Source organism: Aotus nancymaae, unplaced genomic scaffold, assembly GCF_030222135.1.
Source record: "Aotus nancymaae isolate 86718 unplaced genomic scaffold, 86718_ANA_hifiasm-v0.15.2.pri h1tg000007l, whole genome shotgun sequence".
Lineage (NCBI taxonomy): Eukaryota > Metazoa > Chordata > Mammalia > Primates > Aotidae > Aotus > Aotus nancymaae.
The window spans coordinates 55,394,743-55,419,428 of record NW_026988418.1 but is presented as its reverse complement, the minus strand read 5'-3'; the positions used below and the strand labels follow the sequence as shown (position 1 = coordinate 55,419,428).

At 44.3% G+C, this 24,686-nt stretch overlaps 1 protein-coding gene across 1 annotated transcript; it reads right to left on the bottom strand.

Moving 5' to 3' along the window:
- Nucleotides 1–8,915: 8,915 nt before the first annotated feature.
- Nucleotides 8,916–23,344, bottom strand: REG4 (regenerating family member 4). The gene is made up of 5 exons (XM_021674135.2): nt 23,217–23,344; nt 17,576–17,673; nt 14,032–14,169; nt 12,841–12,946; nt 8,916–9,016 (listed from the first exon to the last, which is right to left on the bottom strand). The coding sequence occupies exons 1-5, from the start codon at nt 23,281–23,283 to the stop codon at nt 8,949–8,951; spliced, it is 477 nt and encodes a 158-aa protein (XP_021529810.1). The 5' UTR covers nt 23,284–23,344; the 3' UTR covers nt 8,916–8,948.
- Nucleotides 23,345–24,686: the final 1,342 nt, after the last annotated feature.

Below are 24,686 nucleotides of genomic sequence, written 5' to 3'. Positions count from 1 at the left end.
AAAACATCATCGCATAAATTCAATAAACTTAGCCATCACCTCCTGCCCCCTTTGTTTTTTCAAAAGTGTATTTTCATTCTGATGATAATATGTATTTCAAAACAGAGTTTTCAAGGTAACGTGCTTGATAACTTTCTGAGAAATGCCTTGGGATTTTCATGCTGCATTTTGCAATTATGTTAAAGGTCATTGCCATCAAGTTGTACAGTAAGTGAGATAATGGGAGACAACACAGGCTGACGTCCTTGGGAAAAGGGTGTGGAGCAGAGGCCAAGTGTTAACAGCGCTCTCAAAGAACAAAGACATTGCATCAACTCATCTTTAAATAAAGAAAAGTAAAGTAATATTTCAGCCAAAAAGTGACCGTTAAACCCCATAAGAACCTGAACCATGGCAAGGCATTCCAGGCTTGTTTTGTAAGCCAAGTTTAGTTGCAACAAACGCACATCATCGGTTAAATCAAACTTACATGAGTTTGAAGTTTAGTAGATATATAGTTTATTTCCATTTAAGATGTCAGTTTCTTGGTTTTATAAGAGCTACAAGCACAAAGGACATATACTTACTTTAAGATTTGTATGAATTTAACATAAGAAGATAATTTTCTTAAACAGTGGGGAGCCAAAAGAATTTTTCTCTATAAAACATATGATCATTACTCATGTTTGAAAGCAATATTTTTATTAAACTATAATAGCCTTTTTTTTTTAGAAACAAAATATGCATGTTATAAAAGTTAACTCTAAAAAATGCAAAGAGTAGGCTGGGAGCAGTGGCTCATGCCTGTAATCCCAGCACTTTGGGAGGCCAAGGTGGGCAGATCCTGAGGTCAGGAGTTTGAGACCAGTCTGGCCAATATGGCGAACCTCTGTCTCTACTAAAAATACAAAAATCAGTTGGGCGTGGTGGCATGCACCTGTAATTCCAGTTACTCAGGAGCCTGAGGCAGGAGCATCGCTTGAACCCGGGAGATGGAAGTTGTGGTGAGTCGAGATCCTGCCACTGCACTCCAGCCTGGGCAACAGAGCAAGGCTCCATCTCAAAAAAAAAAAAAAAAAAAAAAAAAAAAAATGCAAAGAATAAATAAAAGAGGTGATCTCAATCCCACCACTGTGAAAATAAATGTCGTTAACAATGGTGACATAGCTATCTACATATATGCAAATAGAAGAAGAGATAAAAATAATTTTAGATACAAGGATATACCAGATGCAGCATTTTAAGATAAAAGTATCAGCTTTGCTTTTTATTTAAAATAGGTACCTGTAGTGAAACTAAAGGAATTGCCTATCTTCAGATAAATGTTGTTTGTAGCAGAAAATATTAATATCTGAAGAAGCATTTTTTAATCTTAAAAATGTCAGCTATTTTTATTATTATAAGTAATACATGTTTCAACTTTAGACAGTATCTATTACTACCTTACTTCAAAATTTGAAAATTCATGTATTTATACTTTATTCTATCTTCTCCCCCTTTATATTTATATTTCCAATATTATTATAATATCTTAATTTATATTTCCAATATTATTATAATTTTTTTATATTGTCCATATTTAGAACATTTGCATTTCATTACCATAAACTTCAGTTACTCAGCCTTGCCTCTATAATTAATTAGCCACCAATCATTTTAATTTTAATTAATTCCTATTATAATTTTTAATTATGTTTTCCCATGCCACACAATTTGCTTAGTAATATTATTTCTCCATTTAGTTATATCTACTGGCTCATCTCAACGCTAGTTTCTTTCTTTCTTTTTCTTTCTGCAGTTCTGCCAGAACCCCTTATTATTTCTTCTCTGAACTTTTTTTGGGAGTGGGGGACGGAGTGGATATTGTGTTATCTGTAATTTATTAGAATGAATGGAGATCGATTTTTCTGATCTCACCCCCTTGTTCCTTGAGCTTTTCCTATTGAGCTGTTGATCTGCTTTTCTTCTTTCTGTGTTAATCCTCCCCTTATTTTTGCTATGTTTATTCATCGGTTTTGTGATGATTCCATTTTAATTCATAATACGAAAAAGTCTGTTTCATATGTTTCCTCTTACTTTCTTTTTTTTTTTTTGAGACAGAGTTTTGCTCTTGTTACCCAGGCTGGAGTGCAATGGCACAATCTCAGCTCACCGCAACCTCCGCCTCCTGGGTTCAGGCAATTCTCCTGCCTCAGCCTCCGGAGTAGCTGGGATTACAGGCACGTGCCACCATGCCCAGCTAATTTTTGTATTTTTAGTAGAGACGGGGTTTCACCTTGTTGACCAGGATGGTCTCGATATCTTGACCTCATGATCCACCCGCCTCGGCCTCCCAAAGTGCTGGGATTACAGGCTTGAGCCACCGTGCCCGGCCTCCTCTTACTTTCTCTTGCTCTTTCTTTCCTTCTTTCCTTCCTCCCTCCCTCCCTCTCTCTTTTCTTTTCTCTTTCCTTCCTTCCTCCCTTCCTCCCTCACTCCCTCTCTCTCTCTCTTTCTTTCCCTCTCTCTCTCCCTTTCTCCCTTTCTTTCTGTTTCTTTCTTTCTTTCTTTTTCATTTTTCTTTCTCTTTCTTTCTCTTTCTTTCAACAGAGTCTCTGTCACCCAGGCTGGACTCAGAGTCCATTCGTGCCATCTCTGCTCACTGCAACCTCTGCCTCTCAGGTCCAGCAATTCTCGTGTCTCAGCCTCCTGAGTAGTTGGGATTACAAGGCACCCACCAGCACACCCGGCTAACTTTTGTATTTGTAGTAGACACGAGGTTTCACCATGTTGGCGAGGTTGGTCTCGAACTCCTGACATCAGGTGATCCACCCGCCTCAGCCTCCCAAAGTGCTGGGATTACAGACATGAGCCACCATGCCTAGCCACATGCTTCTAAGTTGTCAGATTCTAGACCTGTTCATTGTCTTAATTTGTATCTTCTTTATTTTTTGGGTGTAATAATACTTTTAAATAAGATATGATCAATCAATCAGGTACAAATTTATTGTGACATAATACTATATTCTAGAACCTTACAAAGATTTAAAGTCAAAGTCATTAGTCCCAAATCCAAGCTTCCACCTGCAGATTCCTGTTTGCTCCTCTTTGTCCCTAAAATTTCCTCTCCTGCCGTCTTCGTGGGGTCCTTGCGCTGCAGGACAGAGCCTTTAGGTTGGTCATAAACTTCTACTTTTATAACCTGCTTATATGTTTATACTGTCTCTTCCTTGGTTCCAACATAGCCTGAAATGACTGTCCTCACGTAGGATACATATCTAATCCATTAGTACTGTGCATATTCTTTTGTTTCATATTCACTTACTTTTGTCAAAGTTCTCACTGACTTTGGGGACTGATTCTTGACTGCGGGGAGGATATGATCCAGATATAAACAGAACAAGGTAATGCTGGAGCTGGAAGGGATTGTTTGTTCCAGGGTTGCCAACTGGCCCCACGGGCAAAGGTCAACAGACCTGCTTTGCTTAACTCTCACATGTGTGAAAGAAATTGATTTCGTGCTCATTTCCAAGTTCAAATTGCCCTACACGAGACCACTTCACTTGTTCACATCTAACTAAACCCTATAAGCACTGGGATTTAGCTTAAGGCCCCCATTTTATAGATAAATAAACTGGTTTGGAAGAGAGACCCGTATTTGAGATCACAAAGCTGTAAAATGGTAACAGTAACATGTGCTAAGTACTTACGGCAGGCCCCATTCCAAAGGTTTCACATATCTTAACTTATTTAATCCTCAAATCCTGGAGAAAAGAAAACAAAGGCTCAGACACTGTAGGCTCAATGACACACAGCCAGTTTGAGGCAGAGTCAGCCAGTTCCAGTGTGGCTTAACTCTTTTTTTTTTCTCCTAATGCTATCCCTCCCCAATCCCCCCACCCCCTGCTATTCCTCCCCTAGCCCCCAACCCCCCAGGCCCCAGTGTGTGATGTTCCCCTCCCTGTGTACGTGTGTTCTCATTGTTCAGCTTCCACTTATGAGTGAGAACATGTGGTGTTTGATTTTCTGTTCTTACATCAGTTTGCTGAGAATGATGGCTTCCAGTTTCATCCATGTCCCTGCAAAGGACATGAACCCATCTTTTTTTATAGCTGCATAGTATTTCATGGTGTATATGTGCCACATTTTCTTTTTTCTTTTTTTTTATTGTATTTGGGCTCTGGGGTACATGTGCACATCCTGTATCCTGCAGGATTGTTGCATAGGTACATACATGCCATGGTGGTTTGCTGTCTCCATCCCCATGCTGCCCCCCCACCCCCCATCACCTGCATCAGGCATTTCTCCAGGTGCTATCCCTCCCCATCCTCCCCACGCCGCTTCGCTGTCCCTCCCCTCCCCTCCCCTCCACCCTCCACCTCACCCTGTGAGTGTTGTTCCCTTCCCTATATCCAAGTATTCTCATTGTTTATCACCTACCTATGAGTGAAAATATGTGGTGTCTGGTTTTCTGTTCTTGTGTCAGTTTGGTGAGAATGATGGTTTCTAGAGTCATTCATGTCTCTACAAAGGACACAAACTCGTCGTTTTTTATGGCTGCATAGTATTCCATGGTGTATATGTGCCACTATTTTTTGTCCAGTCTGTCATTGATGGGCATTTGGGTTGGTTCCAGGTCTTTGCTGTCATAAACAGTGCCACAATGAACATACATGTGCATGTGTCCTTATAATAGAACGATTTACAGTCCTTTGGGTATATACCCAGTAATGGCATTGCTGGGTCAAATGGAATTTCTATTTCTAGATCCTTGAGGAATTGCCACCCAACGTGGCTTAACTCTTAAAGCATTGCTCTCCCCATCGTAATAAACTGCCATGAGCTGCAGCTGGAGTCATATAAATGGGCACAGCTCGGGAAACGACACCTACCTGTTTTCTTTCTCGCATCGGATCCTTCTCCAGTCTCAGCTGAGACTGACTCCTGGTTCTTAATTCTTGCAGCAAGGCCTTGGGATAAAATTTCCCAGAGCATGGTCCTTGGTCCCCTGGGTTGAGAACCACTCTGCCCTAGTTCCCTTCCATGTACAGCAGGCCACAGAATAGGACTGCACACTACACAAGGGTACACAACTCAGAGGGCAAGAAGGGGCTACGTTCCAGCCTGTCTTTGTTCTGTAAGTCCACGGGGCTATGTCTTCTTAAGAAGAAGTGGCATCTTTTTTTTTTTCAATTTCTACAAAGGCACCATATGGATGAGAAGGGTCCTGCCCTTCAGGTGAAGCTGTGTAAACTCCTGGGCTCTAGAAGAGTTGTTACAATTGATTACTTAGCTAAGTTAATCATCATATCCCGTCCTCCTCGCTACTTTAATTGGTTGGAGAATGAGCACATAACTCATGTAGGGTTTTTCCTGGCCAACGAGACTTAATTTGGAGGCTCCCGTTTAAGGGTTGTGGACCTGTTTCCTGGTGGAGGTGAGATGGCTTCAGCCATCTTGCACTAGATGTGGCCAGATAATGAAGCTAATTCCCAGCAAAAAATGGCCACAAAATGGAAAAAAACTCCCATTTGGTAACTCTGTTGAGCTGTTGATCAAGTTATACCTGAAGCTCAAATAGACTTAGGGACCGCAGAGTGACATAAACCAATACATTCTTTTTATGCTGAAACAGTCTGGCTGCCAGTTGTGACCAAAGAAGTGGGGGAATCAGCACATATTCCACACACACGCCAGCACACGCCTGCTCCCTCTGCGCCTACTGGCTTTATGTCTGCACCACAGCTCACATCATCATCGCACAGTATGTCCTTTCCTCATTTAGTTGTTATTTGTCTACATTTGCTCCCCATCCCTGATGAAATGGATACTCTACGATTGCAAGGAATTTTATTTGTTTTGCTCACCGATGGATTGTCAGCTTCTAAAACGAGTTCTTGGCTCACAGCATACGTTCAATAAGAATGTATTGAGGGCCGGGTGTGGTGGCTCACGCCTGTAATCCCAGCACTTTGGGAGGCCGAGGCAGGTGGATCATGAAGTCAAGAGATCGAGACCATCCTGGTCAACATGGTGAAACCCCATTTATACTAAAAATACAAAAAATTAGCTGGGCATGGTGGCGCACGCCTGTAGTCCCAGCTACTCAGGAGGCTGAGGCAGGAGAATTGCTTGAACCCAGGAGGCGGAGGTTGCGGTGAGCCGAGATCGCGCCATTGCACTCCAGCCTGGGTAACAAGAGCGAAACTCCGTCTCAAAAAAAAAAAAAAAAAAAGAATATATTGAATGATATATCCACTCAGTGAATTATTGAGGATTACTAACATTTTACATACACAAACAAAAATCATGAGAGTTCTATCCCAGATTTCCAGACTATCCCAACCTTCCAGTAAGGTAGGTGACTGCTTATCCATGCCTTTCCCAGCATATGTGCACATGCAGACTGTCAGCATTTCAGCAATTTCAGGGAGGGAGCCTTGTTATTATTATATCTACCAAGATGGTCTTAAGTTGTTAATGCTTTTCAGTTGGAACTATTTTTAATATATTGTAAATATTTTTATATATTTATAGAATGTTAGATTTTACTTTATTTTATCTTAGTAGATTTGCTATCTATAATTTTTTGAATTTTTATTTTGTTCATCTCTACTTATTTGCTATCATGAGGTATTTTTCCTCTTGAAAAAGCAAATAAACTAGGAGAGGGAGGTGGGCCATGGTGTTTTGTTTTTTTTTAACTTTCACATGTGCCACAGTCAGAAAAAACTGAGAGCTTCTACCTTTATGAGATATTCTCAGCCATATTTCCTTTGCATTTTTTTTCTGGTTCCTACAGGTAATACTACAGAATCTGGCACTTGTTCCAATAGGATTCTACTGTTGTTCTCAACGGTCTGGCATTCCCAATTCATCTATCATCTCTATCCTGCAGTCTGACACTTTTGTCTGTTTCTCTGACAGTGACTTACCCAGAACCTTCTTGGGAGTTGGCGGTTGCAGTTTTGCTGAAGCTAACTATATGCTTTGAAAGAATGAGCCTTTTCCTTTTGCCTGTCACTTGGTCTGAAATAGCACTATTAGGAGATTTATCTTTTGAGTTGACCAGGCTTTTTATGCTTGAGAGGAGCAACACATTTTTTTCTGGTGTTTTCCTCTTTGACAACCAAAAGAATGACAAGGGTGTGATGGAGGAAGGAAGAAGAGAGGAAAGGAGAGTGAAAGGAGAAGTGATTAGGGCCAGGGCTCCATGTCTTCCACTTCCCCTTTCTTTCTACTTTTCTTTAGCCAGTACTCAATTGCTGGTCTTAGCCTGCTAGGATGAGAGAGGAGTGTTCTAAGACTAAGGAATAAGACTCGTTGTGTTTGCCAGTTGGCAGTACCTCATGAATGAAGCAAGTGGCCATTCATGTAGCCTGAACTGCACGTCTGAACTGCACGATCTCTTCCTTCTGGTGGTATTTTCCTCTAAGGAATGTGAATGTGATCATACTACAGTCATATGCTATAGTCACTGAGTCCATATTTGTTTCTTTTTATATGACAAGGCAGATTTGTGACCTAGGGTGTCCTATATCTGTTTGCCAGCAAAATTACCTCCTCATGATTGAAGTAACAACCACATAAGCCATTCTGAACCTCACAGAGCAAAGAGAGTCACACAAGGCCACACAGGTAATCAGTGGCAGTGGGGGAGATGAGTGTCCAGAATCCAGGTCAGCTCTATTATACCTGCTGTGATTGTCTTCCCCCTCATAAGCCAAGAAGCACTCACAATTAAATAGTACCCACTCACCCAACCCTGCTCAGAACTTGGCAGGCATGTCACCTACAGCTCTCCTCCCCTTGAACCAGTGTGACTGCAGGGGTAGAGGAGGCAGAGACTCAGATGAAGGAGATGAAGAAGCACTTGGCTGTATTTCTTGGTCTTATTTCACTTTTCCACTTTCACCACTACTGAACTGGAACACAACAACCTCTTATGTATATGACAGTTTATTAAAAGAATGTATGGCCCACATCAGCCTAGCAAGGATTCTACTGGTAAACCTTTCCATGGCCAAAGGAAAAACGAACAGGAGTTGAGTGGGCATGTGTGGGCAATGGAGAGGGCAGAGGGGTGTAGAAGCTGAAAGGGGCTAGAGGCTTACTCCTGAGGTTCTTCTTCCCGTCTTCAAGTCTTTACTTCTTATGGCCAAAGACCCAGCTGTTTCATTGGCTGGAGATGCACTTTTCTAGACTGCTCGAGACAGCCAGAGAGAGGGGAGGAGGGAAGAAGTGTCAGGTCTGACCCACACTTCTTCCTGACCCAGCAATGGATGAACAAATGCAGATGCACTCAGACACAAATAACCAGTGGAAGAGTGGGCTGGGGGTCTGGGCAGCTTACAGACACTGAGAAGGGTTTGGTAACGAGTTAGCAGCCACGACCCTGACTAGCCAGTGAAGTTCACATTTATTTAGTACAGATTAAATGACAAAGGTCTTGACCAAACACCGCTAATGGGTAATTAATTTTGCCAACTCCCAGAGTAGAGAGCAGTTCCCCGCACATAAGATCAAAGGTTGGTCTTAGGCCCACCTGAGTAAACAAGCTATTTAGATAAATTCCTCTACATTCCTATGTATTAACACCCTAAGCTTTTAAAGAATTCAGCTGCCTTTGGCCAAACCTTTTGTTGAAGCTATGCAACCCCGCCCCACTGGCCTTCCAAGAAGGTTTGTGACTATTTCCTATAACTACCTTTATAATGTTTCCTCTAAAATTTTTCCCACCACCCTGACTCAACTCCCACAAAGAAGGGTACTGTGGAAAGGGATGGCAGGGTGAACATTTAGAGCTAGAAGTCACTACTGTACCAATGCTAAAGTTTCTGTCTCTAAGCCTAAAAAAGCCAGCGCAATAGGGGCCTTAATGCTCTTATTTTGCTAGGTTTCCTCTCTGAGATAATGAGCATATTTAGCCCGGCTAGCAGAAAGAAAGAGGACGGGGCTGTGCGGTAGGTAGCAGAATCTTGATTCTTGCTCTATGGTTGGTATTTGCACAGGAAGTGTTGGAGCTTGTTGCATTCGTTGCTGTTCCAAGTTAAAAAGTCTGTAAGAAAATAAACAGACATTTAAATCCATTTCATTCTGTGCTGAGCTTGCCAGAGTTATCTGGACGTTTTTCTTGGAGTCACAGATAAGGCAATATGACAGTTGACTTAACATGTCAACTTGACTAGACTATGGTGTATAGTTGTTTGATTGCTGTGAAGGTGTTTTTTAGATGTGATTAACATTTAAAAATCAGTAGACTTTAAGTAAAGCAGATGACGCTTCATCATGTGGGTGGGCCTCCTCTGATCAACCTAAGGCCTTAACAGAAAAGACCAGTCACCCAAAGAGGAAGAAATTCTGCCTCCAGACCATCCTTGGACTCAAGACCACACATTAACTCCTGCAAGAATTTCCAGGTTGCTGGTCTGCCCTGTGGATTTCAGACTTGACAGCCCCCACAATTGCATGAGCCAATTCCTCAAAGTAAATCTCATCTCTCTATATATACATCCAATTACTTCTGTTTCCCTGGAGAAACTTAATACAGATACTAACTTTGCCAGCGAGAGAAAAACACTTTAAATGTCACACACCATGGCAAAATCTCCACTCCAGCACTGCTTTTGAGGGAAGGCAGGGGTTGACATGAATCAAATGAGAATGAGGGGTTCTTGTGTTGAAGCAGGATGCAGTGAGGATCTGAGGGTAGCCTTTCCTCAAGTCCACAGCTGAGGCTCTAAGAGGCTCCTGTTCCATGTTCAAAGAACTGAAAGCTTCTAAAGCCAGTCACATCCCAACAGGCCATCTGCTTATGAAAAAAGGCTGAGTGCAAGGTGGAGGTGGCCTTTCGAAGGACTGAAGTATTTTTGAGGCAAGATCCAACTATTTCCCTCCCAGTAGCCAAGCTCCACAGCATCACTTGTCATCCTCGGGTGTCTGCAGCAGAGTGAAGAGTTGTTTCCTGGTTGGGTGTCTGCTTGGGCCCTGACCTGCAGATCTGACCCTGTTCACAGTGTGTGTTGGATGGGTGAGAGCCCTGGGGAGAGGGGGTGAGGTGTGCCCCTCCAACTCCTTGTTCTTGGGAGGCACAGAGAATGGGGCCTGCTCATGCCTGCCTCATAGGGCTCGTCACAGGGACTACAGAGTGTAAATGAAACGGGGCCTGCAAGCTTGTGAGTACTTTCACAGTATGGGGTAAAATGAATACAACACAAGGCCATGGGCCAGGAGCCAGGTTGGGGAATCTGCCTGCATAGAGACTGACTATCTCATAAGTGTGTGTTTCTGACGTTGCCGCCCAATGAGCCTGTGGATAAGCTAGAACAGCAGCTTCAGACAATCAAGCACAACACAGCTCACCACAGTCACTAAGCAAGAGAGGTTACTGTTTCACTCTGCTCCTCCCTCCTCACCAGAGGGGGGCTGCAGGGAAGGGTGAGTGAGAGACTGTACTACATTCCCTCTCCTCCAGGCCACAGGAGCCGTGAGCCTAGCTTGCACGTGATAAGCATGCTACATGTATTCAGATGATTAGGGCGATTATGTTCTCCTTTTCATAAGGAGGCATTTGAGGCACAAAGAAGTAAGAGATGTGCACAGGGTCACACAGCTCGGTTAGGGGGAGCTGGGATTCTACCCTGGGCAATCAGAATGCAGAACCCACGCTCTTGACCACAATGGATACTGAATATAAAATTTCTTTTCAAATTGCAAAACCCCAGTTATCATGATTAAACGTCTCAAAGTGGACCAGCAAAAAGTCAGGAAACAGTGCAAGCTGCAATTTTCCAGAGTCACAGAACACATTTTCACATCAAGGGGAGAGTCAGAAAGGGTGAGAGAGGGACACACACAGTACAATGCTCTGGAGTTCTTTCTAAAGAGATATAAAAAAGGAACAAGCCCTGTCACAGAGAGAGAACAGGAATGTGTGCATGGCTATGTATTGAGGCATTAATATTCTACATTTTGAATTAAAAAAATTAGAAGCTGAGTGGAGGGCAAAATCCATTGCATTGATGTGGCTAAGGGGTATGTGCTTTTAAATTCTACCTTCAACCAGTTCTTCTCAAATCCTTGCTTCATTCCTTGTGCTTTTCTGCCTTGAGAGCCTGTGTTCTGAGAGCCACGAGCTGGGTGAGTAACCATGGGAGAGGAAGGAACCCAAAGATATGCTGTTCTCAGAGAGCTTCAGGCTTCTGGTTCCCATCCATGTAACACAGGCAGCTTCGCTCCTGAACCTTGCTGATGTGATCGCTGACTCACAAGGAAAGGACTTTTGTTTGGGAACTTTGTCCAGTGGGAATGTCAGAATCCGGGGCATGAGAGGGATTTCCGGAGGCATCTGGTCTACTGCTCCCAGAAGCAGGTCCAGCCACCTGCCCCAGAGATTCCGATACTGTAGGTCTGAAAAGCAAATCCCTGATATTGGTATTTTTACAATGTTCCTCATTTGATTCTTTTGTGACATGGAGGCTCTCTTCTAACACTTTCAATGTGTCAACTGCAATAAAAACGACCATGTCCACCTTTTGCTTGGCTAACTTTAGTGACAGGTTTCTCACTCTTCCTGGGGTAGCTCATTATGTGTCTGAACAGTGTAACAGTTCAAATGTTTTCCTTGATCTGAGTAAACATCCAGTTGTCGGTAGCCTCTACATACTGGTTTGGGTTGTGTGCTTTCCAGCTGAGCCGACTTCTGCCTCGAACAGCAGCAGCTGTGCTCTCCCTGGTCTGTGAAAATCCCCTCTTGGGCTGTTTATCTCTGAGGGTTTTCCTCAGAGTGTGTATCCTCATGTCTGCCCTTCGCCCCGTGCTGTTAGAAACTTTTCTCACTCTCTTTTTCCTTCTTATATGTTTATTCCTCAGACAACAGTAAACTGCCCCCATGTCCTGCTAGGGATGACCAAGTCCCTGCCTACCCCAGCCCAATAGCTGAGACCTCAGCCCAGGCCTATCCCAAGCCAACTTCTTGGCTGGCAGGGGGTCCTGGTGTCCCTATGATGGCCTAGTAGACCCACTGGAATATTCTCAAGTACATGACCTTCGGCATTGAGTATTCTTTAATATTCTGTGCTCTTGAACAGCTGAAGTTTTCCACATCACTAACTAATCATGGTTCTCATCAGGGGGTGAATCTGCCCCCTACAGGAGACACTGCAAGTTTTGGTTGTCAAAACCTGGGAGGAGGAGCGCTCCTGCACCTACTGAGTAGAGACCAGGGATGCTGCTCAATCTTCTGCAGTGTACAGGACAGTCCACAACCAAGGAGTGTCCAGCCCAAGACGTCACCAGTACGAAGGCTGAACAGCCAAACTCACAAGCATAAAGGCAAAGAATGAAAGCAGGCCGGGGAAAGCAGGAGGCTCCCGTGAGTGTGTGCAGCTGCACCGAGCTTGATTCAGGGGACAGGATTCAGGAAAAACAGACAGGAGGGAAGAACTCAGGCAAAGACCGGCTTTCCAGGGCTCATGGAGAACTCTCATTTGAAAGAAGTCAGAAGAGATTTATCTGTTTCCACCACATTTGTTTACTCCCTGTGGTCTGGGTTTCCCAAAATGAGACATATATCTCCCCTCATGGTATAGAATATGATTTTAAAATAAGTGTATTTCAGAAAAAAAAGTGAGTGGATTTAAAGAAAATACTGAGTAAATAACAGAACAGCTGGTACGGTGATACGGCAAAGACTGTAAAGTGGTCACAAAGGACTGAAGGTTGGTGACCAGTGTCTGTGGCAAGGCCACTGCCCTGCTGGAGAAGAGTTGCTGGTGTGGAATGGGGACGGTAGGGGTCCCCCGCGTCCATTTTCACTCTTACTAGGTAAAGGGAAGAAGCTGTGTGTTGGGAAGTGGTGAAGGGTGGTGCATTAGAACTTACTGTTACTGGAGCCCATCTCAGCACAGTGCTGGTTCTCACCCATGGACTTGCCAGACCAGGATCTGTACAGATACGTGGCCCCGTCAATCCACTGCCACCGCTGCCTCTGAAACAACAGGAGGTGGAGAAGTGCACAGCTCAGAACCCACCGCTCACAGCCAAGGAAGGCCCCTGAAGCCCCTTTAAAACATGGTTTTCATTGCAAACATTGGGAAAGTACAGAAATGTTTAAAGAAGGAAAAATAGAAAGTCATTCCACTCAACCACTAATAGAAAAACATTACCAATATTATTGCAAAAAATAGAAATAGATGTAAGTTCTTATTCTGTCTGAATGACAGGGTCCTGATTGAAAGCAATGTGAATACGTAAAAAGGTAAAATTTCTGATCGTCAAATAAATGACACTAAAAATGAAATAACTGTATAAAATACTTGTAGCAACTATGGCAGAGGATTATTAGTTTTGCTGTAATATAAAGTTCAAAAAGAGAAAGAGCCAAATTTGTAGACCAATACTAAAAGGTAAACACATATTCATGAAAGAGTGTGAATGAATGTGTCGTATCTTCAGCAGGTTTGTTAAGCAGGAATTGTGGGGGTCCCCACTTTATGTTCCCTATGTTTGTTTGAGTCAATTACAGAAGCCCCAACAAGAATCTGTGAACTGAAGACCCCATATCTAGTTCTCACCAACCAGCTGTTCCTTACAAAGAGCTCTCATGCCATTTCTTACAATAAGACATTGATGAAAAGAACAGAGTTACAGTGAAAAACATCAAGGATAACATAAAAAACGTTACGGCATCTAAAAGGAAGATTAGCTGAAAGCTTTCAACTTTAACTCAAGATCCAATGGAGATTTGATTAATCTGTCTTGTAACAGGTCTGTGTACACACACACACACACACACACACTTTTTAGGTCTGGAAAGCTGGTAATTTTGTGTTCTATGATTCAGGAGGACCTTAATTAGACAAAGGTCTATACAATGGAGTCATTTAGATCACATCCTTGACTCAGGGTCAGAACCGGGCCTCTGACCTTGAGGCCTTGGTCTTTGTCAGTTGGAGGCATATCTGGAGAAGATCCACTGCTGTGTCCTTGTTATAGACGGGAGGCCATTCCCCAAAAAGAAGATGCCAGCCGGGCTTTCCCAAGAGGGCCTTTGTGGCCAAGTCTGAGGGTTACCTTCTGTGGGTCATGCAGGCCAATCCATACGGGCTGGCTTCTCTGATAGCCACTTATGTACTCTGCTATGGTGCTGGCTTCCTTTAAATTCAGGATAGATGCCAGGTGGGCTCCGTTTCCGTAAAACTGACACTCGAGCTACGTGCAAGGAGAGGTCCTGTTAATGATGCCTGGAGGTTTAAAGCACAGCCCTCTCAGAACACTAGTGTGCCAAGCAGGAGGGACTCACACAGCCCCCACTTCCTCCACACATCATGCTCTAAACCCCACAAAAGACTTCCTGCCACCCTGGGAGAAAACACTACTGCCCTGCCGCAGCGTTCGGTCTCAGAGGAAGAGGCGGTATAGGGCCAAGGTGGGAGATTTACGGTCCAAGGACATGCCTGGGGCCCCGGTCTTGCCTCTCAGTGGTGTATGTGACCTTGACAAGTCACTTCACCTCTCTGAGGCTCAGTTTCTTCATCTGGAAAATAATTACTGCTACCTAGGACCTGTCATGAGGACTAAATGTATTATAATACTGCATTTCAACAAATCTAAGAAACTGCTGATTGAACAGTGTGCCATTATTATTACTATTATTTTTGAGACGGAGTTTCACTCTTGTTACCCAGGCTGGAGTGCAATGGCGCGATCTCGGCTCACCGCAACCTCCGCCTCCTGGGTTCAGGCAATTCTCCTGCCTCAGCCTCCTGAGTAGCTGGAATTACAGGCATGCGCCACCATGCCCAGCTAATTTTTTGTATTTTTAGTAGAGACGGGGTTTCACCATGTTGACCAGGATGGTCTCGATCTGATCTGTTGACCTCGTGATCCACCTGCCTCGGCCTCCCAAAGTGCTGGGATTGCAGGCGTGAGCCACCGCGCCCGGCCCAGTGTGCCATTATTTTATGTCCCATGAAGAAAGAAAACAAAATCACTGTAGTGAATCTAGGATACACTGTTGACACTGTTTGTAGCACACACCTGATTTCAGAGGCGTCAGAATGTGAACACAGTGTGCATCAAGAACAGACGATATGGCAACGCTCTTTGCGGGGCACCTCCCATACACTGGGCACCTCCCATACACTGGGCACCTCATGGGCACTATCCCATTCAGTCCTAACCACAGCCTAAGGAGGTGGCGCCCACCTTTTGTTTACGGCTGCAGAGACGGAGGATCAGGAAAGGGCAACTGGACACAGGAAGAGAGCCCAGCTCTGCCTAATTCCTAGATTCTGTCTATGTTACATTACTACTACCCTATGTTACATAAGAATAACACATTGTAAATTGTAAACAGAGGTTTGTAACTTATTTTGACTTGCTACTGAATAAGTATGGATCAATTGCCTAAACGTGAGGCGGTCCTCCAGAGGAGTGGAGACTGCTCCCTGCACTGGTGTAGAATTCCTGCTGACTGAAGATGAATGTGCCCACCCCTTTGCCTTTCCTCAACAGTAGCCATGCCACCAAATCCGGCTGCATTTGGGGGGTTCTTCTGCACTAGAGGCAGATATGTAACTATCTGCTCTGTTGCAACTTATAAAACTTTCAGCTCTAATTCCCAGTCTGTTTTACTCCTGTATGTCAGCATATCGATTCCAAATTCTTCCTTCTTCCTTTGCAAAAGTGCTACCTTCTTCCATATCTGAGGGCATGCAACCTGAATTTTTCTTGTGAGTGAATAAATGGGAATCACTCACTGTTTTAAGGATTGCATGGAACACATGACATGATAAATTCTTGTTCTGTAACCAGAAACCTATTATTCAATTAAAGAAGGCAAATGTTTACATATATGAGTGTGTGATTCTCAACGTTATTATATTCTCTTCTGGGGTTGTGTCACTTGACAAGAAACTGAATTAATTCAATAAAATTATAGTTTGAGTTGCTTGAGTTCTCACTGCTCCCATTCTTGCTTTTACTAATTTACCCAAGATTAGATGTGATTACCATTTAATAATAATTTAGTCCTCACACTTGCAAACCGCTTACAATACCAGCAAGCTTCTATCGCTGTAATTCTATTTAATTCTCAGGTCTGTGAGGCATGCCAGCCAGATGACCAGACAGCATTTATTGAGTGCCTACTGAGTGCCAGCCACAAAAGATCCTTGTGTCAGAAGGGGAAACAGGCTTGGAATATGCATGTGATAGCCTCCCTCCCAGTCCACACATTGGTAGTTCTGGAGCTGCAACTAGAACTCAGGCCTCTGCCTCTCAAGCTCAAGGTCAGATGTCCACGTGCTTCTCACGTTGCGTCCATCAGCTTCCAGGCATCTCAAGAGCCAAGAACAGCAGCAACACTGGTGAGGAATCAGGGAGCCGCACAGCCCACGTTGGGTGGGAGGGGTCCCCTTTGGGCTCACCATCCCAGCACCCTCTCTGCATTCTGGTCCTGTTAAATCTGTTAAGGTTCAGTGTCAATCCTGGGTGCTGTTCTTTCTTGAGACCCTAAATTAGCATCTACCATGTGCTTTATGCAAGCTGTTTTAATGAATCCTCCTGACAAGTCCATGAGGTAAAAAGTATTATCCCACTTTCCAGTAGGGAAACAGGTAAACGGAGGTACCTAAAGAGAGGCAGTTTGATTTAAACTCAGGTCTCTATTACCCCATGGTTCCCAGACATCTTCCTTTTTCTTCTCTTTGCTTTTACAGAGAAAGTTTATTCCTCTCCACGAGCTCATTTTCTTTCCAGGGACGGAGTCTGGGAAACCCTTTCTTTGATGTTTCACTCTCCTTTTTATACAATTATTCAGGACTCAGCTCAGACTCTGCTGGGGTTGCTGTGTCAGTTACCCTCAGCGTAAACTTGGAAAGTCATTTATACTCACGCTGCATTTCAGTAGCTGGCATCTGGTCGGTGCTTCATTCTTTTGTTTTCTGTATTTCATTGTCAAGTTATATACAGGGATTCTAAGACACATGGGCCCAGATCACGCCAAATGTACCCACACGGCTCCCCCAATTAATAGCAATTCACAGAGATAGCAGCACCGACTCCTACACGTGGCTGAGATAACTCACTTTGATTGCCTATTTGATTATCCCTAAAAGCTTCAGTGAAATAAAACAGACATGTCTGTGGACCGTGTGGAGCAGTGGAAAAGTTTCCACATTTGCTTGGACTGTTTCGCCTTCTGTCAGTGGCTCCCAGGTGTCTGCTCCACTTGTGTGTACACACCGTTCTCTTTCTGGTAAATGTCAGAACGCAGGAACAGGAGCTCAGTTATCCTTTCAGTGAATTCCTCCTTTGATTGGGGTACTTCTGTCTCCTTTACTGACAGTGAGCTTGCTGAGGGTAGGGGCTGTTTCCTATGCATCCATATATGCTTGTAGCCCATCTAGAGTCTGGCATATAGCGCCTGCTTCAGCAATGCTTACAGAACTGAATGAGTTGAACACACAACCCTCTTCTCTCCATTTCATCACCCAACGGTCTTCTCTTCAGAGTGCCCAGGAAGAACCCTGGATCCTGAATCAAATGAGATTTGGGGCTCCGGCTGGTCCCTTGCTCTAGAAGGGCCAGGCCAAGCAGGTGGCAGATTTCTTACCTCGGCGTCAGACCAGCTCCTCAGCTTCCGGAAGTAACCATAGCAATTGGCCCTGTGGTAAAACCATCCAGCAACACAGCTGGGCCTCATGATGATATCTGCACATAAACAAAGAGCAATTTCACATTATGATCACAAAAACAATCAATTCCCAGACTTGATACAGCCTGCAATCAGGAACCCCTTGAATGAAGAGAGCCACCTCACGAAGATCACTGCTACACTGCCAAAAATGTGTACAGTTTACCCTTCTTCTGGCTTTTTCCAAAGGGACCTGGGACCTGTGGCCGTTTACCAGTGTGACTGTGTTTCTGCGATTACTGGATGGTGCCTCTGAACTGACACTAATTCCAAGAAAATGTCACTGTGGTCCTCCAGTCAGAGCAGGAATCATGGAAGTCACGTGATCAATGAAGTTTTAGCTTGATCTGCCTCACAGTGGGTCCAGTAAGCCCAGGGGGTCCCCCGAACCCATGCTGTGGTTATTTCCCCAGCTCTGGAATGCATCATTGGAATAGACATACATACATAATGGAAAAGATAGACACACATAATTGGAATAGATTCTCAGCAACTGGCAGAATCTTGTGTTAGTAGTGAGGGTCAAACAACTATAATTTAAACCATCACAAGAGTGGATGAGGGACATAAATTGGCAGTTTGGGGTGTTACAAGGAGGGAGAAGTCATTTTGGCCTGGGAGACAAGGGACCGGTTACGTGGCAACTTTACTGGAACTTGAGTGTAGGTGGGCCATGTGTCAGTACTGGGGAAGGGAACATTTTAGGAAAGGAGGCAGGAATGTGAGTGCATGCATAGAAACACACACACTTAAGTACAGGGCGTCTGTCAGGCAACTGCTGCAGAAATAGCAAAGAGCCAGAGCCTACAGGCAAAGGAAGCCATGATTCAGGGAGGCACATGCTTTTCCTGCTAGTCAACTGGTGAATGGGCCATGTCACTGAATCTGAAGGTTTATAAAGAGGGGGAGATGGCTGGATGTACAGAGGCACCAGGTGATCCAGGGGATGTCAAGCTAGCAAGTGTAGACTTTGTGACCACGTGGCTACCCTGGGACACCATGATGGCTGCAAAAGTGTTTCCTTCCCTAAGAGACGTCCATAGACCGCAGCTGTCATGACCGCATTTTCTCTCTCCTCATTCAAATGATACTACTGTCACGTGTTTGCCCCACTCTTCTGTTTTATTTCAGCCCCTGCCTATCAATCTCCCAGGGCTCCCCATTGCTGTCAGATGAGCTCTCTGCTGGTCTAGCATGTGAGAGATTTTATGACCCAGTTGTATGCCTCTGTCCAGACACATCCTTCCATGCCATAGTCCCAGCTCCATCTTGGAACACGACACTCAGTGTAGCCTTAGACCCCTTGCACGTGCCATTCCTGGTACCTATGCATAATGGATAATGACTAACCCAGCTAAGGCAAGGCAGGAAAGGTTTCAACGCATAGGTCAAATATACTATGTATTCATGTATTTAAATGCTTTGTCTTCTACTACATTCAGAAATATGAACATAATTTTATGATAAATAAAAAGCAGGCTTTATGCCATTGCTGTTACTACTAGTATGACTACGAGCAGTTTCTGTAGATAAGGTGCTGACTTTCCATCGTCTCTCGGTTCGTTCTGTCTTTGTGCTCTCTGTCTCCATCTCTGTCTCTTTGTCTCTGTGTCTCTGTGTGTCCTTCCTTGTCTATGACTCTGTCTGTTTGCTACTCTCATTTTTTCCTCCCCCTCCTCCTTCCTCACTTTTCTCTCTCTCTCCCCTCCCGCTTCGGCCCTTCACCCTGCAAGATGCTTTCTTGGTGCCAGGCACGGTGTTAAGTGTTTTACCCATATTGTATTTTTATCCTAATTGCTTGAGGAGGTAAGGAAACGGGTTCAGGGTGGTCATCTGCCCAAGGTCACACAGTAAGATGGAAAAGCTGCTTTGCAGACCCAGCTCTCTACGACTTAAAAATCTATGTTACTGCCGTCAACCCTCCCAACCTTTATAAATATGAAAGAATGAAAAATTAGAAACTTAGCAACAGAAATAATTAACTGGACTGCCTTGATTATTTTGTCAGGAGGAAAAGAAATTTTTGCACTTCAAGTAAAAATGGATCTTCTTAAGAGAAGGCTGGCCATTGATTAGCAGAGGGCAGAAAATGGCACGGGCTTGAATTTCAGAAAGGGGCAGCTGGAAAATATGCCTTCCAACTTAATACTGGTGACACTGTTCTGAAAGCAGTGACAAAGAGGAACCCAAATCTCTGACCTTAGGCCTGAGGCCAAAGACCCGTGGCATCACACCCTGTTATTTTGCTTTGGTCTCATGCACTCTGAAGCAACTCCCCTGGCAGTCTGTGGGCAAACATGTTAGCACAGACAGAACCTCCACCACCATGGTTTTTGTTTCCCCTGGATCCAAGCCATGAAAGCAGAGGGCCTAGAAGGGTCACACACAGAGGCCTTGGAGGGTCAGCGTGAAAGAGACTCAGCCATACACAAGCCCAGACAACCAAGCTCTCTCTCTTCTGTCTCTCTCCTTTCACTGTCTCTCTTTGTGTTTCTCTGAGTGTCTGTCTCTGAGCGTCTCTGTGTTCAGTTGTCTCTGTTTGTGCATCTCCATCTCTCACTTTCTGTGAATCTCTCAGTTCTCTCCCCATCCTTGTACTCTGTCTCCGTCTCTGTCTCTTTTGTCTCTGTGCCTCTGTGCCTGTGCGTGTCCCTCCTTGCCTATGACCCTCTGTTCTCTGCCTCTCATTCTTTTCCTTCCCCTCCTCCCTCCTCACTTCATCTCTCTCCCCTCCCCTTCTGCCCCGCACCCTGCAATGCTGCTGCTATGGCCGTGATCCCCCTGGTGGAGACATTTCAGCGCCTCGATCTGCCACTAACCGGCACTCTGCTGCGCTGTGGCTCTGCCTTCTGCTGCTCCACTCCCAGCGCCCAGGATGGAGGGCAACGGCACCATCTCGGCTCACTGCAGCCTCGACTTCCCGGACTCAGGTGATCCTCCCACCTCAGCCTCAGGAGTAGCTGGGACTACAGGTGAGCACCACTATGCCCAGATAGTTTTTTGTACTTTTTTTTTTTGGGGGTAAAGACAGGAGTTTGGCCACATTGCCCAGGCTGGTCTTGAACTTCTAGGCTCAAGTGAACCGCCTGCCTCAGCCTCCCAAAGTTCTGGGATTACAGGCATGAGCCACCACACCTGGCCTTACACCACACATTTATTGAGCATTTACTATGTACCCGGTCCAGGACCAGGCCATTTACACATATTCTAATCATCTTCATAATAACACTGTCATTATTCCTGTGTTCCAGATGAAGAAACAAAGGCAGAAAGAAAGTATCATGTCCCAGGATCCCACAGAAAATAAATGATAAAGGCAAGATTTGATCCGAGATGGACAGTCTGACTCGAAGTCTTAGTCATCTTAGTAACGGTGCTCACGTCATTGCTTTAAATCCTGTATGGGTCAAGCACATTCGTTGAGATTATTTTGTTTAATTACCAGAGCCTCCCTGAGAGATCCTGTGTGGATGAACATCTCCGTTGTACAGAGAAGGGAAATGCCTCAGAGGAGTGAGTAACCTGCTGAGGTTACCCAGATGCGGGGTGCGGTGGAAACTGGGAGAGAGGCCAGTGTTTCCATGGTGGTCTTAGAACCCTGACCCCACCTCACATGGTGCTCCATCCCCTCCTCTCTGCACATGCAGCGTCACGAGGTTTCAGCTTCTAGCGTCTTGCCTGGACCACTCTAACCCTCTTTCTACTCCATCACTTATTGCATCTGTGACCTTAGGAATGTGATTAAGTCTCTTTTAGCTTTACTTTTCTTGACTGTACAGTGGGATCAACAATTATGCCTTCTTCACACAGTTGTTGGGAGGATTAATTAAGATAATTCATGTACAGTGATCAGCACAGAGCCTAGTGTATAGGAGTTGTTCAATAAACACTAGCTAGTTAAAACTTGAAGCTATTAAACCCATCATCATTATTATGTAATATTTTTGAAAATACAAGCCAGATGAAGTTTTTTACTGCCCATAAATGATGTAGCTCTATGTCTCCCCTCGCTGAATCAATGGCATGGATTGCTTCAGGGGAAGGGCAGCTATCAGGACAAAGAAATCACTGTGGAAGCAATCAGAGTTTAATGTTCGCCACAAGGTTTTGTTGAGAGAGAAAATTAATTTCTAAATCCCCTCTATTTCTCTTAAGTACCGCAGTGCAAAAAACATTTAGGATATATCATAAGGGAGGCTCCCCCAATATATTAAGAATAAGTAGAAAGTCCTTATACGGCTGGAAGAAAGATCTACCTGGAAAAGAGAAATTGAAGGACCTGTGGTGAATATTGTGTCTGTATCTTCTCCTCCAGAGAGAAGCCGGAAAGGTTAGTGAGATCCCAGGGATGGGAAGAGGGTTGTATCGTATTCCCCAGGATATAGCTTGGGCAGATTTCAAGTTTCATTAAGGAAGCCTGAGGTTGCAGGGAACCACCTGGCCACTTAGAAATGGCCACATAAGGCAGGTCTGCAGGAGGGGCTCAAGAGTGGCCCCCCAGAGACTTGCACTTTCTTGCATGGCTAAGTTCCACAGGTCCTGAGCCGCCTGAGATAGTTGAGTGAACTGGTGTACGGTTGAAGGCAAAGAGCCATGGAGGACATATTAAGGATAAGCAATGACCAGGACCACAGACTTCAGCCATAGGGGCCAACACAATGCCCAAAGGACCTTGCTTTTCTTCATATGTCCTTCTAAATCATCCTACCCTTGGCAGAGGACATTCCCCAGGAGGAGCAGTGCTAAGTTACAGACAGCACCGGACCCCTCTGGAAGCCCTCTTCTCAACAGAGGAGACACTCAAGCAGGGATTCTTCCCTCACTCTTACATGTCCAATGCCCAGCAAGGCCACACGGGACCGTGGAAAGCACTAAAAGTCCAAGCATCAGTTAGTCTTACTGTGTGACGTTGGGCAAATCTCTACCTTTCTCTGGACTTCATTTTCCTTGTAGAAATTGCTTCTTATATCACTCACTCAGTGTTCCTCCCCTGCTTTCTCTACTGGTGGATTCCACAGTATTACTACCCACTTTGTTACCATGTTACTCTGCACTTGATGTGTGGTCTGTAAGTGTGTAAGAGCCATCTTTCCAACTAGATTGCAGGTCCCCTGCAAACTGGAATCCCTAATAATGCTCAAATGATAAACCAGTGCATAAGCATTGGGGAATTCTAATCTTCTTCATAATAACCCTGTCATAATACCCTTCATGATAACCCTGGGGAATTCTAATTATGGCTATGACTTATTGACAGTCTACTAAGCATCAGGGGTTTTAAACACATTATCTCCGTCCTTCACAATAAACTTGCAAAATTAATATTATAACTTACACTTAACCGATGATTTAAGTATGGTTTACAAGCATAGAGAATTGGGTTTTGTTGGATTCTCCAGTCCTTGAATTTTTTAGTACCTGTCTTCGTTTTTCATCTCTATGTTTAAAAATCTTTTTCCCACAGGGCCTTGATGTTTTTGTGGGCGAATGGATGGCTGTCCCACGTGGGCTGCGTGAACACCGGCCGTGGCTCAGTTCCAGCTAAGTGATGGGTACTCACCACTCAGGACTCCCGCGTTGGGCAGGCAGCTCAGTAGCAGGAGCAGTCGCATGCTTCTGGAAGTCATCTTCTTCTTTCCCTAAGGATGTGGCTACTGCAAGGATCTCAGAGTTCTTACTGGCACGTCTTTGAAACTCCTGGGTTTTCCTTGATCTGCCAATCTGAACACATTTGCATAGGTGAGAGGGACCCAGGAATCTAGATGCTAACTCACATAGGGAGGAAAAGAATACAGTATTTTCCTGACGAAATCCAGACTTTAAAGGAATCTCAAGTTAGATGTACAGGCCGGAAAATTTTAAGAGATTTTGTTCTCACCTTTAAGATCTCCTGGGCCAGTGCCAGAGATCTAACTATAGCAGGCTGAACGGTTTCATAGTCTGAATGGAAGCAATTTGTAAACCACTGAGCACTAGCCCCAGTTAGCTTCAGGAGAGCCAGCAGAGGGCGCCCAAGGCAAGTTTCCTCATGGCTAAGGCAGTGATGGGCTTTCTGTCGTCAAGAAAATCCAATAAATGGTGTTGGGAACACTGGCTAACAATGTGCAGAAAGCAGAAACTGGGCCCCTTCCTGTCACCTTACACTAAAATTAACTCCAGATGGATTAAAGATTTAAACATAAAACCTAACACCATAAAAACACTTGAAGAAAACATAGGCAAAACCATCCAGGACATAGGCATAGGCAAGGACTTCATGACTAAAACACCAAAAGCAATGGCAACAAAAGTCAAGATAGACAAATGGGACCTCATTAAACTCCAGAGCTTCTGTACAGCAAAAGAAACAGTCATAAAAGCGAACCAGCAATTAACAGAATGGGAAAAAATTTTTGCAATCTACCCATCTGACAAAGGGCTAATATCCAGAATCTACAAAGAACTAAAACAGATTTACAAGAAAAAACAAACAACCCCATTCAAAAGTGGGCGAAGGATATGAACAGATGCTTTACAAAAGAAGACATACATGAGGCCAATAAACATATGAAAAAATGCTCATCATCACTGGTCATTAGAGAAATGCAAATCAAAACTACATTGAGATACCACCTCACGCCAGTTAGAATGGTGATCATTAAAAAAATCTGGAGACAACAGATGCTGGAGAGGATGTGGAGAAATAGGAACACTTTTACACTGTTGGTGGGAGTGTAAATTAGTTCAACCATTGTGGAAGACAGTATGGTGATTTCTCAAGGATCTAGAAATAGAAATTCCATTTGACCCAGCAATCCCATTACTGGGTATATCCCCAAAGAACTATAAATCATTCTACTATAAAGACACACGCACAAGTATGCTCATTGCAGTCCTATGTACAATAGCAAAGACCTGGAACCAACCCAAATGCCCATCAGTGATAGAATGGACAAAGAAAATGTGGTACATACACACCATGGAATACTGTGCAGCCATTAAAAACGATGAGTTTGTGTCCTTTGTAGGGACTTGGGTGAATCTGGAAGCC